Raw genomic sequence first — 17,430 nt, 5'->3', positions numbered from 1 at the left:
TGCTGACTGGATGGCTTAATATAAATCTTAATTAGTCACCTGACTTGCAACAAAAATATTTTGCTGCATTAATAATCTTAAAGTTGGGGACGATCTTAGGTGGCGATTATGCTGCTGCATTTTTTTTATTATTATATGGGGCTTAAAAGCCCAAGTCAGGAAAAAAAACAAAGATAGGTATTAGGAGATACTGAATAAAATGAGCTGAAGTCCACAAACAGTTTAATAAAAACATATTAGGTAAATAAGAGGAACATATTAGAGGGGTAACAGCAAGAGAAGAGGTTTAGAGAGAACATGCCCCGTGTGAGCAACGCTGCTGTGTGATTAGGGGATGATCAAGGCCGCTGCACCGTTCCCGGTTTCGCCCGCAGAGGCCCGGTGAGCCCCTTCCCGCGGGGGGTTTGGGAGCGAGCGGCACCACCGCGCCGAGCCGGGGCTCCAGAGCCCCTCGTACGTGAGCCCGCCTGCCAGGAAATACAGCAGCCCCGAGGTCAAGGGCAGTGAGGGCCTCGAGAGGGGCCAGGAGCCCTTCCGGGAAGGGGTTAGGCCTCAGAACTCATCAGGTGAGGGAAATTATTCTTAAAAAACAACCTCCCGGACGGGAGGAGAGCCGGCCCGCTGCCCGCCATTGGGCCTCCTCCTCCTCCTCCTCCTCCTCCTCCTCCTCCTCCCGGCGGCGCGCCTCAGCCCCTCCCCGGAGCACCGGGACTCCCGGGAGAGGGCGGCCCGGCCCTGGGCTGCCGGCCGGGGGTCAGCGCCCGGCCCCTGCCCGCGGGGAGCGCGCAGCAGCCGAGGAACAAGAGCCCGAAGCCGGGGACAGCCCCGACCCGCCGCTGCCCGTTGACATGGCGGCGGCAGGGAGGGGCGGGCGAGGGGCGTGTCCCCGTGACGCCCGGCGATGGCGGGCGGGGGGGGAGTCCGCCGCCATCCCGGCAGCCATAGCGACGACGCTACCTGCAGTGACGGGAGCAGGCGGGGGGGGGGCGGACAAAGGGGGCGCCGCGCGAGCCCGCACCCAGCGGCCCCGGAGGGGGTGAGTTCGGGGCGGGGGGCGCCGCGCGACACCGCGGGGACGGGCGCGGGGGGAGGAGCGACACCCCCCCACACCAACCACCCCCCCGCGGGGTGTCAGGCGGCCCCGGGCCGGGCAGCGAGGGGCCCTGACGGGCCGGGCCTCCCCTCCCCTGCGGCGGGCAGCGGCGGGGCTCTCCCCCGGCAGCGTTCGCCGTTGCCGGCTCGGGCGGGAGCGGCGGCGGAGCCCAGCGCCCGCGGCCCTTCCCCTCGGCAGGGCCTTGAGGAGGAGCGGGGCGGCGGCCGCGCTCTGAGGCCCCGGCGGCGCGGCGCCGCCTGCCCGGCCTGGCCCCTCTCAGCCGCGGGGCTCCTCGGCGGGGAGCGGGGCAGCCGGAGCCGGGCTGTCCCGCCGGGGCCGGGGGGTGAGGGCGGGCCGGCCGCCGGTGGGGCCGGGGCTCGCTTGAACTTGTCCCGAGGTGCCGCCGGGGAAGCGGTCCGGGACGGTGCCGGTGCGGAGGTGCTGGCTGCGTTATCGTCACGGGCAGGGCAGGGCGCAGGCTGAGGAGAGAGGCCGTTAGGGCGCAGATGCCTCAGCCTTTATCTCTGCTGCTCGTTGTTGGAGAACAAAGAGGATCAGTTAAGTGCGTGCAGTTATTGCTGTTTCTCTGCCTTCGGTAGGTGCGCTTTGAGAGTCAAACTGGAACGCCTTTCTTCCCGTCATTCTCTGAGCAAAGTGTTTTCCTCAGCTAATCTGTGGCATCTTGGCATTTGAGCTGAGGATTTGAACCTGGTCTGAGACAGGGAAAAAGGCCACGTAGCGCTAATGAGCACAATACACGTCTAAAAACCAGCTGGTTTAGGGCATTAAACACAGCCTGAAAGTGAGAAAATATAGACTTAAGTAGATGTGCCCTTGAAAGTCTTCATAGGACTCAGCCGTATAGTAGAATGGGTCAGAAGCAATGCACAGATGTTATTCCATTTTTCCCAGCTTTTGCGTGTCTTCTAGTTGCATTTGAGTATTTTTTTTGTTAGTCACCTTTTCAGCGTTTGAAGAAATAAAGGAAAAAAATGTTATTTTTATATGTATTTAAATAATTAAAATTGCTATCAGTCTCAGCATGATTTATGCATGTTGTAGTCATCCATACTAATAGGTAATGCTCTGAGAATATTTCATTTTACAGCATCCTGGAGACAGTTACTAATCACACTTATCATCACCCTGTAAGGAGGTAAACGATAGCATATTTCAGCCCAGGCTTTGCAGAGTATCAGAGCGGTTCTGCCAGTTTAAATGTGACTATCCACCTACTTAAATACTTTGCAGAATATGTGCCTTCATAGATTAGCAAATTGAGGTGAGGTTAACCAACTTGCTCAAGGTCATGGAGTGTCAGTGACAGAGTTAGCAATAATGGAATCCAGCCATCCTGGCTGCTGGGTCTGTGCTCTAATCATTGGATGACTCTCCCAAATAATTGCAGGTAGTTTAAACACTGGATTGCGTAAGTGCACGTTAAGGCCTTCAAAAACTTTTGGAGAAACAAAATGTTAATAGACCTGCCTTAGATCGTATGCTCTATTTACATGTAGCTTAAAGTAATTCCTCAGCTTGACATAGGAGGGAATTTTGAAGAAGACTTTGTGGGTTGTTTTGTAGATACGTGCTCAAGACGCATCAATTTTATTTGGTATATAGTGTAGAAAGGCTTATTGTATAGATTTAGAGGGTAAATAATGAGATATAACAAAAATAGATTACACTGTGATTAAACAATTTTTAAAAGGAGAATGTAGAGACTAAGACTGTGAAGAGGTTATCTGCTGAATAAAGTGTTTGCCAGTTGACATTCTGTGGAGTTTTTTGCAGCTGTTAGAAGAAGAAAAAAAAACAAAAAACAAAAAACCAAAAAAACCCCAAACCAACAAATGTACTTGGAAGCCATCGTGATGAGGCTGTTGGAAGTTAAAATGGGAACAAAAAACTTCTTCACTTGATTTATTTTTTCAGCAGATACTTGTTAAGTAAAAACAAATCATAATCGGTGTTATTTCTGAGCCTAGAGAGAAGTTACATTTCACTTGGTGTTTTCAAGTTAAATTTATGAAGAAAGAGATTTCAAAGGAAACGCTGGCAGATCTGTGCTATTGTGACACCAGCAGTATATATTTAGTAACTTCAGGGAGGAAAGATCCTTATTGTGCTAAAAAAAATATCAGTGACAATTGTTTGTCTGGACTTCAAAGAGCAAGCTGGCATTGTTCAGGTGTTAGGCTTTGGCCCGCGTCCTGTAACGAGCGTTGGGTTTGATAGATTCCTGCACCTGCGGGCAGTTTCATTGGCGATACTAGGAGAAGCCCATCTGCGCAGTGTAGAACGCAGAATTGAGACCACAGATCTCGGTTTTGTACAGATTTGTTTTTGCTTACCTTTATGTTCTGCAAGTAATCACGGTGGTTACTGACTAGAAAATGTAGTGATGGTGGTGAGAATCAGCTGCGCCGCAGTGCACGGTGTAGAAGAGCAGCAGCCACGGTTCTTTTAAACGAACTGGCTGGGGAGCTGCAGGCAGCCACCCATGCAGCCTTATTCTGAACGTGAGTGCTGCTTTAGGGTTAATCTGGGCAGAGAACTTCTGATGTTCCACACTTTCTCTGTAAAAGCCTTTGCAGTTTCTTGTTGATGAGTGCTGTGTGAAAGGTATGCTGTTATTAATATGAAACAGTCAATTCTCCCCAGCATATGTGTCGTTTATAATGCAGTGTTTGGGAAAAGTGCTGTTAGTGATGTCACTTGGTGAGATATACCAGCAAGGTGAGTTCTAATCCAAAATGATCGTCTCAAAAAGGATGCTGGTTGCTTGCTTGCAAATCTGGAAATTTATATCCTGAATGACACTGCTGTGTCAGCAAATGTGTCTACTATAGGCCTGGGTTTGCCAGATTTTACTTTTGCCACTTTGAGCGGTAACTTCTTATCCAGCCAAATTAAATAAGGAAGCAATAACAGGATATACTTTTTAAAGATTGGTGGCTCTCCGCCTTCAAGTTGTGGAATCCTGGGAGGTTTGCACACTGTGTCTTCAATGGATGAATGAGAAAAATGAGCCTGTTAATAAGTTTAGTGATCCATACCTCCACTGATGTTGTGATTTGTGGGTTTTTGGACACCTAAACAGTTGCTGCAGGCTGAGCTGAAGAAACTGAAGTTATGGTATGGTGCCAGGATTCAGAATGAAACACGTGCCGTGTTTAAATAAAAATGAAAGCATCAAAATAATAATAACTATTACAAATGATATTTTTAAAAGGTTACTAAATATAGTCACTTAAAAATATCTAGCAGTAGTTTGCTATTGGTTCTGTGGTAGTTTAAAACATTTACTAGGAAAAAAACCCTTTTGTTAATGTCAAAGATTGCCTATATTTCTGTTACACATAATGTATGCAGTATAGATATGTATGAGAACCAAAGATTCTCACATGTGCATACTGCATCAAGATAATTCTTGTAAAAAAAAAAAAAAAATCTTAATCTTCTGCCTATGAGAAGTTTCTAAAGAAGTTGTTTTGTATTCCTACGAGCTGGCAGTTTTTCCACATTAGTTCTTCATATAGTCTGAATGGAACAATGAATCTCACTGCAATAGTACATAAAGTTGTTCAAGAAATAATGCTTACACTTGCTGCACAAAGTGATTCCAGAGTTTGTTAATTCTTCTGAAACAAGGGATTCACCAAAATTCTAAGAAGTACTCGGAACCCAAATTGTCACTTACAGAGCTATTCCTTTTTCTAGACTCTTCTTAATAAGGTAGCAGAACATCAACTTGGAACACTATCATTGGGGATTTGTTTTCAGAATATTATTAGTAGCATTTCAGTGAAGTGGAAACAAACCTGTGCTCTGAAAAGAAACTGGATCTTGGGGAAAGACATTCCAGTAAGAGCCATGAATTTAAATTCTACAGGGATGATTTGCTATTTTAAAAAAGAAATAAATTTAAAAGCTTAGTTTGTGAATAACAGTCAGAACCTGTAAATCTGAAGATATGATACTCTAGTAAACACCTAAGCTTGTGTCATGTTTCAAGTATGAAATGTATCTGGTGTTGGAAATGTGAACATCACGATGTTTAGAATGCAGAAATAAGCATTTGTTTTTGATTGTTCATAATGCTAGGGCTATTCACTGCTAGGAAGTTCAGAAACTAAATGTCTTAAGGTGCAACCAAATCACTTTATTAGACTGGAGAACAGCTGAAATGGACCTTGTTTTATAAAGCTTCATGGGAAATGGAAATGACAGCTAATGAGTCAGTAGGAACTTTTTGTTCTTTTCATATTTTCTGCTATAAAGTTAAGCCTCAAAGGACACCTTCAGTTTGATAATTAACCTGTAGGAGCTACAGTAAAATATGATGTTCTTAGGGGGGAAATATATGTAGCTGTTTCACTTTGTCTGTAGTGTGTATGTGTGCTGAGGAGTCTGGCCTTAATTTTATTTCATGAATTACATTTGGGATTGTTGCTTGGTCGGGTCATGAGTTCTGATTTTAGTTCTGGAATGTCGCTCAAAATAAAACAAAACTGTGGGGATGGCAGAGGGAGAATTACGATGGCTATACTTTGGCTAGAAACTGGTGGTAGAAAACCTGTCTTATTTTTTTTAATGAAATAGTAAATCCCAAATCTGTTTGGTATTATTTATCCCAGTTATTTTTAAGTTGGTTGCCTGTAACTACGATGCGATTGTTTAAACTAAACTCTTGTTACAAGATGTGAAGGTGTTCCCCATTCTTTAGTTCTGAATCTCTGGGATTTGACATACCTCAGTGCCTATGTGAGCAGATACCTAAGTTATTACACCTCATCCGGGAAGGTCACCACTGCAGAGGGATTCCTGCGTAAATGGTGACTACTGCTGCCTTACATCTTTGTGTTTCCTCATTTCTGCTCTGTTTTTCTCTCAAGTGTTAGTGTCCTGAGGCAAGCATGGGATATCTTTTTGTTGTTGTTGGTTGGTTTGTGTTGCAAAGACCCAGCATAAGCAACCCTAGTCATGGACTGGGACCCCGAAATGCTGCCATGGTACACTGAAGAAGTGCTCATCCATTTATTTAATAGCAGTTTGTTAAATAGATGGAAACCTGATGCAAATATTTTTTCTATTTCCATATTTTTGAAGGAACTTAAGATAGATTTATAACCCGGCATCACGTTCTATATTTTTACGTCTTTGTTGACTGCCTCAGTTTAGTATAGACTTACGGAAATAATCTTCTCGCCTTTTCTCTTTTTTTTCCCCTTTTTTCCTTTAGAATTGCCAAAATGCTTTGGAATTCTTAAACGATTCAAAAACTGAAGTCTCTGAGGATACAAAATCATAAGAACACAAGAAGCAGCAAAGAGGATTCAGTGCCAATGCAGCAACAAAAAAGACAGCCAGAGTTAGTGGAAGGAAATCTTCCTGTTTTTGTTTTTCCTACAGAACTTATATTTTATGCAGATGACCAGTCAACATACAAGCAGGTGTTGACTCTATATAACCCCTATGAGTTTGCCTTAAAATTCAAAGGTGGGTTTCTTAGGTTAAGTTCTATTTAAGGGTTAGTTGGTGATCTTGAACAGTCCAATTATAATTCATGTAACAAATCATACTTGTGACAAAACCAAACTCATGTCTTTACTTATATCTGTTGATGAAGTTGGTGAGGTATTAATTCATGATTTGTTACCACTCCTGTCCTTTTCGTTGCAGTTCTTTGTACAACTCCAAATAAATATGCGGTGGTTGATGCTACTGGTGCAGTGAAGCCTCAGTGCTGTGTTGATATGTAAGTAAAAGCTGCTTGGTTTTTTTTTTGTAATGTATGACATTTGATTATCTCAGTTTATTGTTTAAGAGGTAGTAAATGACAGCATGCATAGTATAAACTAAGTTGTATAAAGATATAATATTTTCCTAGTCTCCTATATTCTTGTGGACGTCTTTGCTATTCTTTCAGTCTAGGGCACAGGTATTACAATATTTGAGATATTTCCTTCTTTAATTTTGTCTTTAGGCATAAATAAAATGCTAGCAAATGCATCCTGTAGTATAGTTTGTAAACCAGCAGTGAGAGTAATCTGAGCCTCCTCTGAGTACTTTTTTATTAGAGATAGCAAGAAAAATAAGACCTCCAGGGTTAGGAGTTCTTTGTGAGAAACATTGGTTTGCAGATTGGCAAAAGAAAATGTATGCAGTTCTACTGAGCACACTTTCCTGGGCTGTGTTTAATAAAGGTACTTTTGCCAACCTTTCACCCCAACCGCCTCTCCTACTCGGATCTCTCTGTCTCCCTTTTACTTGTTTCTCCTGTCAGGTCCCAACCCAATAACAGAGGAAATAAGTGGCCACAACAATGTATAGGGTCCGTAGGCTGCTATAATTCAAAGTAGAGTGTTTCATTTTCCATTTGCCACATCATTTCTGTGCTGATGTACGTATAGAACTAAAGAAAGTATGAAGTACCTAAAAGAGCAGACTGAACTTTCTAAATAGAAATTTGTAAACTGTAAAACACCTCAGGAATCTCTGGCTGACAAATGGCCATATACAAAAAACTCTGCTATTGAATGATTCATCTTTTGTCAGATAAATAATACTGTGCTTGGGGAATGGCTCTTTTCTGTAGACGGTTTTCCTCAGGTGTAATTTGGAAAATTCCAAGGACTCGTGGAAAGGAAGTTTAAAATATGGAACTAAAAATTTTCAGTGAGCAGGGGCAACAATCCTAAAAACGGAATAAACCAGGTCAGAGTATACCAGTTTATCAGTGAGCTGTTTCAGTTTTTAGCAGACATTTACACAAGCTTGATTACATTTGGTTAATCTTAAACAAATGTCTTTTATTAAATAAAGGAAACTAAGACATAGGCATGTTTCCAGGGGAATTTTTTGTGCAGCAAAACCCCCATCCCATTCCAATGGTTGCTGTCTAAGGGCAGTGTTTACTGCTAGGATATGAGCAGTACTATGCAAGTATGGCCATTTGCCAGATAAACAGATATTCGACAGAGCTTCCAATTATGCAATGGTCTCTAAAAAGAAACAGGAGAATGTATCTGTTTATAAGGGTCTGCAGAAAATATCTCTTTGCTTGGCAGCAGATGCATGTTCTCATAGCACAGTGTTATGTAAAGATTCTGTTTAGGTTGGTAGTTAGTACCATGGTACTAAGAGTAGAAACAAAAATTTAAAAGGAAGTGTTAAAGGAAGAAATGGGAGTTGAATCTGCTGTTCTGATATGCTGAGAGTTGTATGAATTGGGAGGGGGGAGAGAGGGGGGGAAAGCCTTTTGTTTTAGTGAAGGCAGTTGCCCAGCCAACACTCCACTTGCTGAAAGCCTGTCATAAGCATGCTCTCTTGCCTCTGAAGTGATGTAAAACTGTGTACATTTCTGTATATTTCTGCAGCCTTCTCGCTTGGGCAATGACTTAATCTCTGTTTCCTTGTTGAATAGTCTATTCAAACTAGATGCTGGTTACTGGCTATGTGTTAATGGCTGTAGATATATTGATGTCATATAGTTCCTTTAAAGGAAGACTGAAACATAAAAATCTGTTTCTTGCAGCATTTTAATGTATATATTATCACAAAGATAGGTTTCTTGACGCAATTTTAAGACTGCTATCCTGTATTACTAAGGGTAGAATAATTTTTTTCCCCTCAGGAGATGGCAACCTTCTTGAAGCCAAATCACTTATATGTAGGTATTTTTTTCAGATTAGCTATTGTTATCTTAGGAATTTAGAATAGCTTCTCACCAAAAAAGTTTTCCACTTTAGAAAAAAAAAATCCATATTAACCCTAAGAGCTGATACGACTTCAAAACCTAAATGTTATAGCTTTTTAATGCTAAATACGTATTTTCATAATGAATCATAAATGCAGAGAGGAGGCAGTTGAGCAGAGCACTGCTCAGAGGTCTGTATTCCCTTTGATCAGTGTTATTTTAAAACTGTGCCTTTTGTAGGTCCCACATACAATTTTTTTCTATGAAATGCCATAAAACTAGAAGGAATGCAACAACTATCACCCTGTCTTACTATTGAAGCCATCTTGGTCAACATATTCAAAACAGTGGAGCAACAGTGTGGTTGCTGGACAGAAGGTTTACCAAGAAAATAACTGTCTTGCTGTAACTCAGAGGATATGTCTAGACTGAGGTCTTGAGTTGTGACTGCAGCTTGTGTAGCTACACCCAGCATAGCTCTTGGTAGCTAGTGAGGGATCTGCAGCATCATGCATTTCAGTGCAGGCTACAGAAGGTACTCAGGGTAGCTAGACTGATGAGCAACGCTCTGACAGCACAGAGCTCTGCCACTGATATCCAGATTCACTCACTGAAAGACGGATGAGAATTGTTCATGTAGATACAGATCTGTCATTTTTACTGCACTGTTACATGCTCTTACTGGTTTTTGAAAATCCCTTTGCACCTAGCTGACTGTCCCATAGAGGGAATGAGTTTTGCTTCTGAGAAAGGACAATTGTAAAGCTTTGAGGCTGGTTTCCTCAGAAAGCTAGACTCTTGCCATCACCTGTCCAAGTGTTTGGCAGTCTTCTCTGTCAGCTCCAGTCTCCCCATACTTTTTAAAATCATTGGCCAGTATTAAACAACTTTGACAAAGGAGGAGGCCTCTTTCAGATAACTGATGTTTCACACAAATTGGCAGCAAGGCCTCAGATTGAGGCAAAGGTGTGCTTGAGATAAAGAATTAACTGTTCTTTTTGGCCAGCCAATTGGAGCATATATATTTGGGAACCAAAGTGAACATAAGGAGAGGAGAGAGAAGGCAAGATCAAATCTTCCAGCACATTGAGTGATGGAGGAGGTAACGGGGATCTGGACTATTGCAATGTATGTGTGTCGGGGGGGAAAGAGGGGAAACACTGGAATGTAGGATGTAATTCCACAGGAAACATGCTTCTTATTAGCTCCTCTGTTTGAAAATGTTTTCCTCTGCAGTGTGATTCGTCACAGAGATGTTCGGGCTTCTTACTATGGTGTGATAGATAAATTCCGTCTCCAAGTGTCTGAACAGAGCCAGAGGAAAGCATTAGGGAAAAAGGAGATTATTGCTACTCTACTTCCATCTGCAAAGGAACAACAACAACAAAAGGAAGAGGAGGAAAAACGAATAAAAGAACACCTGGCTGAAAGTGTCTTTTTTGAGCAGACTTTGTGTCAACCAGGTAGCTGAAATCTTTTATCCCATCTTCTGAATCAGTTACAAATAGCTCAAGTGACTAGAAAGACTAGACTAAAATAAATTTTAAAATCGTTTTACTTACTTACCTGTAAGACTGTCTTTATCAGTGGGGGATGATAGTGCCCAAGGACCCAAACTGTGGCTACTCTGCTCATGCTGTCTTGATTCATCAAGACCCTTTGCTGCCCCACATTTGCATGTTGTCCCTTGGCAAGTACATTCTCTGTTCCTCTGGTCCAGAAGTTCTGTTACAGCCAATGGGAATTTATCTGCACAAGGATGGTAGTTATTTTTTCCCTTGGGCTCTTTCAGAACATATGCCCCTTCTGAGTTTGCTCCAAGCCCTTAATCCTCCATTTCCTGATGAGCAGGAAATACTGCCAGAACATCTTCTAAAGTGCTCCTTGTTCGGCACCATCTCCTCTGTCTGTCTCACAAGTACAGAAAAGCACAGTTGCTAGCTGAAAACTCTTTGCAGGTTTCATACGTGAGGAAATGAATCAACAGTCTTGGGCAAAACCTGGACCAAACAGTGAAATTGAAGTGGTAGGGGGAGATATAAAAAGTATCAAGTTTTACCAGAACTGAATCTAAACTGATTCTTGACTTGACAGTCTACCTTCTTGTTAATTTTACTGATTTATACTGTAATGTCATTGTTTTATTTTTCATCAAAAGAACAAAAATCAATTCCAGAAAATAGATGAACCTGCTTGAGAGTCTTCCTCTTGTTAAAACCAGTTTCACTATTTATACATAGTTTGTTGGCTGGTAAAAGGTCTTTTACTAAAAAACCCCTTAAGATAGGTATTAGTAGGATAGATGGTTAAAGCAAACCTACAAGATCTCTGGGCTGACAGAACAAAATATTACTATGATAGTTGTTCTGGTACAGAGGGTTTGAACCATCCTGAACAATCTTGATACTGGTCTTAATCCAAATGCTATTTCTCTGCTTAAAAATCTTGTTGACTACATTATATTGCTTGCTTACAGAAAAACAGTAACCAAAGCAACTACAGGCTTTGCATATAACCTGCAACCTAGAAATAACAGATTTATGGAATTAAAATAGGACATGTATTGCTACTCACCGAGGATAGAAAGACTTAATAAAAACGTTGCCTAATTTCCAGTGGGTCTTAAGAATTTGGTTAGAGGTATTCAACTAACATGTTAACAGCTCTTTCCAGAGTTTACACAGTGTGCCTTTGAGTAGGTTCCAGCTGTTAAACTGCAGCGCAACAAGGAGTGTGAAGGACAGACAGTTTGTCTGTAGTTTGCATTTCCTTATTCTGGTGATACTGGACTGTCAGATGGTTCACTCTCACAGTTTTGAAAGTAGGATTCAAATAGTACTAGTTTGTGGCCTATAAACTGGTTTTGGCAGGTGCAGCCCTTGAATCCTCTAAAGAAAGAAGGGGAACTGATCTGGCCCGAGAACCTGTGTTCTTGCTGTAACCAAATTTTGTTCTGGAGGTGTAAGCAGTTGTCTGCCTGTGCAGCTCTTTTCAGTGTTCTTTCCAAATTGGTTACTGACCGCTGAAGGAACATGTCAAGGAACGGAGTCAGGATGCATGGTGAAACCTCAAGCGTTGCTGAAACATCCAGCTGTCATGAGTGTGTATATATAGCTACTGGGCCTGGCAGGCGCTGTTCCTCCAGGAGGGGAGGGGCTTGGGAAATCCTGTGAAAACAAGTACCAGCATCAGAACAGGGAGCAGCCTTCTCCACTGCAACGTGCAGAACGTTTGGAAGGGTGGGTTTAAGAGTTGTTTTCCACCCGCTCCAAACTCCAAAGGGTAAAGAAAATCCCAGGATATTGCAGCTCCAATGTATCGCAAACATTTTTGCAGGATATTTCACATTAATATTGGTTAGATGTTCCTTACACTTGGTACTATCTTGTTTTTCAGAAAACAGAACTGCCTCATCGGGACCTAGTTTACTAACAGTCTTCCTAGGAATAGTGTGTATTGCAGCACTAATGCTACCTACATTGGGGGAAATGGAATCCCTGGTGCCTCTCTACCTCCATTTAAGTGTGAATCAAAAGTTAGTAGCTGCTTATGTTTTAGGTGAGTATTTTGAGTTTTGTAAATGTTCTGTGATTTGGGAAAACTTCTGTGATTTGGGAAACTTCTCCTGTGTTTGTCAGCGGCTTCAGGAAACTTGATGGAGACAAAACACATTACATTCTGTTTTGCATCTCCACTTATATTTTGACTTGCAGCCATAGTAATGTCAGGGTAAACTAGTTATTGTAAGTGTTTTAGACAGATTTTAGTTGCTATTTATTATATACAGACCGCTACATGTTAATTTTGCCTTCACCTGAGGACTGGCCAACTGTAGTCATCTGCTAACAAAACTGAGTGGGCTGGGCTGTTTCTTACATGGAAACAGAGTTATCCCATTGCAGAACCTGGATCGCTTCTTGTTAGTTTGTTTCTCTCTCCAACCCAGATGAGCTGGTCTGAAAGGCTCTGCTCACTACCTTCTGGGTAAGTAGTTAAAATGTGTAGAAATAAGTTGTTGTAAACCCTTCCTAAAACCACTACCATCCATAGTTCTTCCTGATTTGTAACTTGCTCCTAAATTAGCAGGCATAGAGAAGTTGCACATTTCATTTGTTATGACTATTTTTCTATAACTATTTCAGATTTGAAGAACAGTCACACTAAACTCAATTCTCCTATCCCACTACCTGGCAGAAATGAGGATTTAAAGGAAACGAGCTAGGCAGCTTCAAACTGATAGCTAGAGGTGAGGTAGTGATGGGAAAAGATGCAAGTTCTTGATGGGTAATGCGCACGCTCAGTTGACTGACTCACTCACGCAAGTCAGTCTGCTGAAATGGTTTGAAAACTCACTTGTCGCTCTTTGCCTGAGCCAATGGTGATGTCTTTTCAGATCAGGACCTTGCAGGAATCCTTGCTTTGGTTTTCTATCTCTAGTTTTGAAAATTACTCCAGTTTCTGCTGGTGCCAACTATAGTGTTAAACCATTTAACTTCGTATATTTCAACAACTTAACCTGTTTCTAGATTTACTATGAAGTACTTCCAGGTTTTGATTCCTGTGGTGTTCATGGAAAAATTCTTCTGTGTGCAACTCTTGCTCATGTAGAAAGTTGATTGCTCTTGAGAAGATGAAACCATTTTCTTCCGTAACGATGTACAACTGGATTGTGTAACTGTTAATTGAAGAGGGAGGCTAATACCACACCAACTGGGCTGTATGACATTTGAGAAGTATTTGCTTTACAGAAATGAGTTAAGCCCTTTATTGCCTGAAGGTCCCTATACAAATGGTATAGGCTGTCCTGTAGCACCTTCCAGAAGCCTCTGTTCTTACTCTGCAATGATTTAGCTAATCCAAGCTAAGGCCTACAGCAGGTGTGGTAGTACTGATTGCCTAAGCTCATACAGACCTTAAGAAATAGCTGAACTGTAATTTCTCTTTAATGGATAAATTGCTTATCTAATGGAAGGCAGCGTTACAACTCTGTTCTATCATGCTTTATCTTCAAAATCTTTACAAAGTAAGAAATCAGTATGTAGTGGCAGGACAGTAAAATAGTCTCAGAAATGTCTTTATCCATGGTGAGATCTGTAGGTTTTAGCTAAGCCTCTGCAGTGAAGGACTGTTATATTAATATCATCTGAGCCTGCAAGAAAGTAAGATTGTCTAAGAACTGATAAATTACTGTTACGTAAGGTTGGAATTCAAGGAGCCCTAATGTTTTTCCATATGCCTCTTTGCCTTGTGCAGTATAACTCATGGCTAAGAATGTGAAGATTTGTATTTTTTCCTGTATCAGCACATAATTAAAGTGAACTTTTCAGGGTGTCATGAGTAGGCTTCTTAGCCCCACATTTCCTGCTTTCATCTGTTTTTAATTGTTTTTAACCTCTGTCATCAGAGCTGTTCTTTTTTTCCTCCCTCTTTAAAGGTCACAACAAAGAGTCTGTAGAAAGCTCCCTGTGCAGACTGACAAGGAAGCTTAACATCTTTGTCTAAAACTAGTCTTTGATCAGTTATTCTGCACAGAGCAGAAACAAAAATGTCTTGGAGTCTTTGGCTAATCTGCCTTACTGATGATTCAGCATTTGAATTACACTGCCCGTAACTAGCACCCATGAAAACCGGGGCTTGCGTGCTAGTGTTACTTACCTCAGTCAAAATCTCAATGTTCAGATTTTCCAGGAGTGAGATCAAGAGTTGTTTGGAGTATTTACAGCTGTTTTGACATTTAATTACTAGATAATAGTGCACTTCAGGGTCATTTTTTTTCACAGATTTTGACTACATCAAAATTTGGAGCAATGCTTCTAATATTTAAGTGAAGTGTGTATATGTAAATTCATTCTGCATTTATTTTGCACTTTTACCTTATTTTTCTGGCCTGTGACAGGATAAATTGTTTTTTCTTTATTTTAAATGTTTTATTCAGTGAAACTAAAGCGTTTTGTTCTTAATTCTTGTCTTTCAGGTCTCATCACCATGGTTATTCTGAGAACATGAGCAATGAGTTAATAGGATGTCAAACCTTACTGTATATTCACATCATGAATGTGGACTGCCTTTTACTCCCATTTGGCTCATCAAGATGCTAGCAAAACTGTTCAGTGATTTAAGATACCTTCAGAAGTGTAATATATTTTAACTATGTATAATAAATGAAAGACTCAAAGCACTTTTCGGTGCTTCTGTAACAGACAGCTATGAAATGTTCAGTGATACCTGTGAAAATAATTTGAAAAACTTTTATATCTACGCCTACTGTAAAAAATCCTTATTAAAGCAACATTTGTTATTTTTAGTCTATGTTCACATCAGTGCGTGATCACTATAAAAGCAAACTGTCTTATGTAAAATGTTCATTTGGTTTGTGGTTGTACATGCTGAGGCTGTTGCATAACACTTCTGTATACATACCAGAAGGATGAGAGTCATGACTAACCGGTGAAGAAAATGACAAATTCCATCAGTGAAACTATGAAATAAACCATGAATTTTAGGTGAAGAAATAATTCTCAAATTCCTTACTTCATCATTACCAATATATTGTTGAGTGCTCGTTTTCTTAATTGGGGAAATAATTTCTTCAATGGCCATTTTGTATCACAATTGTAGACAATAAAAACAAGTTCTCTAATCAGATCCTTTCATTTCTTAGGGATGCATGCAATACCTCAACTAAGTGGCATTAACGGAAGTCGAACTCACACTGCACACAATACAAAATTCACCATTTTTTCTATTTTAGAGACTAAACTAAGTGTAGCAACAAAGGCATTCCTCTATACCTTTGCCCCCCAGCTAAGATGGAGGATTTCTTCAGTATCAGAAACTCTGGCTCAAATTCCAGTTTTATATTCTAGGTGAACATTCGTCTTGTTTCATGTAACGAGTATTTCCCTTCATTTGACATTTCAACTGTTGGAGATGTTAAGTTTAAAAATATTTCTACTAAAGGGCCATTATTACTGCATTTGATTCATACAAACAAGTCTTTGTTTATAAGTCTATATAATATGCTCTGATGTTTTTTATACACATTTTAGAAATTAAACCTTCTTTCCCCCTGCATGTTATGGGTCACTTTTCTGCTTATGCTTGGAAGTACAAAGGAACCATGCAGATAACAGTGCTGCTTTAAAAAAAAAAAAAAAAAAAGGAGAGGGAAAGGTTGGATTTAAGTTGTTAATCATTGTGCATTTTATCTTATATATAATACAAGAGAGTCTTTAAAGGGCAATAAAATGTTACTTTAGTTTGATTCTCAGAAGAACTGAGATTGTGTCATCTATCAGCACCAGATGATAGAGTCAAACATTAACGTTCATGGAAGAAAAAAAAAAAGTTCCTAACTGGTTTGAGAACGCTGTGTTCTGGGGCCCGTGCTGCGGCCACAGCGCTTGCCTCCAAACACCCAGATGGCATTTGGGTCGTGGTGCTTCCCTGCCACGGCACAGCTGCAGTCCTGCAGCGGCACTGTTACTCTGAAGTGCCTACGCTCTTCATTCTGATTTGCGTGAGGTGATTTAACCTGCTCCTTCTTGAGGAAGGGTGAGGGAATTGAACAGAAGTTAGGGAGGGAAAACTGCCATGTGGTACATTAGCCTTGGCTGTTACTAATGTATTAATAACATGTATGTATAAACGTATTAAGAAATACATTTTCTTGTGCCCAAGCTGATTTAAAAAAAAAAAAAAAAACCCACACCACCACAAACCCACCTTTTTTTCCTCCATATCCTGGTGTTCCAGTCATGGCCTGGGATCACGTTTCGCCAGGAACTTGCAGAAGTACAGAAGAGAGAACCCCACGTGCAGGAGCGGCGAGGCACTATAACCAGCTCTCATCACCTGCAGACGCCTTGGTCCTGCGGGACAGTGCACGCACGAGACGTGGGAAGTGAGATTACAGGATAACAGGGACCCAGAGTGCCAGCGGTTGTGTTCAGGGAATTTAAAGAGAAGTTATTGGTTTAGAAGAACACCTTGACCAAAGAAATCAGTAACAAAAAGTTGTCTGCAACTAAAAAGACTAAAACATTGGACCATTTCTTTTTCAAGGGCGAGGAGCGATACACAGATTAAAAAGATTAAATGCACAGTGCAACTCAGCAGACACAGATAACACTGGTGCTTAGGCAAAATATGCATGACAAATGTGAATTCTGACATCTTTCTACTTCAGGGAGATTACAGCACTCTCTATAATCACAGATTTATTCCAGTGTTGGGAAAACAAGACCCGAGGACAGTTTCAGTTCAGCACTGTGAGGGGGAATATATCAAATCATGTTACAGCGTGGTCACAGGGAGACGCTAGTAGAATTACCGGGTGGATATGCAAGATTTACAAGATATTTTCTGATGCACATATATGCATGCACACACCTCTAATACTTACACTTGATAGGGTTATGGAAAACTCTGAATGCCTTTGGAAATAAGACCTGAGACAGTCAATATGCCCCCTCTTAAAAACACCAGGAAAAACAGTTAAGCACTCACGTCATTTCCCATTCCTGACTCTGAACACAAACAAACCAGTCATTTCCTTGAAATGGAAAAGTATTTTCAGCAGACGGTTAGGAGGGCTTTAAGATCATCCAGCAGAAACAATCATCTTGTTTACCCA

At 41.3% G+C, this 17,430-nt stretch overlaps 1 protein-coding gene across 3 annotated transcripts; it reads left to right on the top strand.

Moving 5' to 3' along the window:
* Positions 1–927: 927 nt before the first annotated feature.
* On the top strand, positions 928–15,435 carry MOSPD1 (motile sperm domain containing 1). 3 transcript variants are annotated; one of them, XM_074834711.1, is made up of 7 exons: positions 928–1,036; positions 6,339–6,595; positions 6,779–6,854; positions 10,032–10,258; positions 12,192–12,353; positions 12,938–13,041; positions 14,770–15,435. In XM_074834711.1, the coding sequence occupies exons 2-6, from the start codon at positions 6,442–6,444 to the stop codon at positions 13,015–13,017; spliced, it is 699 nt and encodes a 232-aa protein (XP_074690812.1). In that variant the 5' UTR covers positions 928–1,036; positions 6,339–6,441; the 3' UTR covers positions 13,018–13,041; positions 14,770–15,435. The 3 variants fall into 3 exon arrangements, with proteins under 3 accessions (XP_074690812.1, XP_074690814.1, XP_074690813.1); XM_074834712.1 differs by lacking the exon at positions 928–1,036 and adding an exon at positions 4,939–5,931; XM_074834713.1 differs by lacking the exon at positions 12,938–13,041 and having other exon boundaries at positions 929–1,036.
* Positions 15,436–17,430: the final 1,995 nt, after the last annotated feature.

Source organism: Strix aluco, chromosome 10 (assembly GCF_031877795.1).
Source record: "Strix aluco isolate bStrAlu1 chromosome 10, bStrAlu1.hap1, whole genome shotgun sequence".
Classification (NCBI taxonomy): Eukaryota; Metazoa; Chordata; class Aves; order Strigiformes; family Strigidae; genus Strix; species Strix aluco.
This window is presented reverse-complemented; position numbering and strand designations above follow the sequence as displayed.

Excerpts from the sequence above, each read along its gene's own strand:
- MOSPD1 (XM_074834711.1), top strand. The coding sequence starts at position 6,442 with ATGCAGCAACAAAAAAGACAGCCAGAGTTAGTGGAAGGAAATCTTCCT. Across the intron at positions 6,596-6,778 it reads GTTTGCCTTAAAATTCAAAG|TTCTTTGTACAACTCCAAAT; the intron begins GTGGGTTTCTTA and ends TTTTCGTTGCAG. Across the intron at positions 6,855-10,031 it reads CCTCAGTGCTGTGTTGATAT|TGTGATTCGTCACAGAGATG; the intron begins GTAAGTAAAAGC and ends TTTCCTCTGCAG.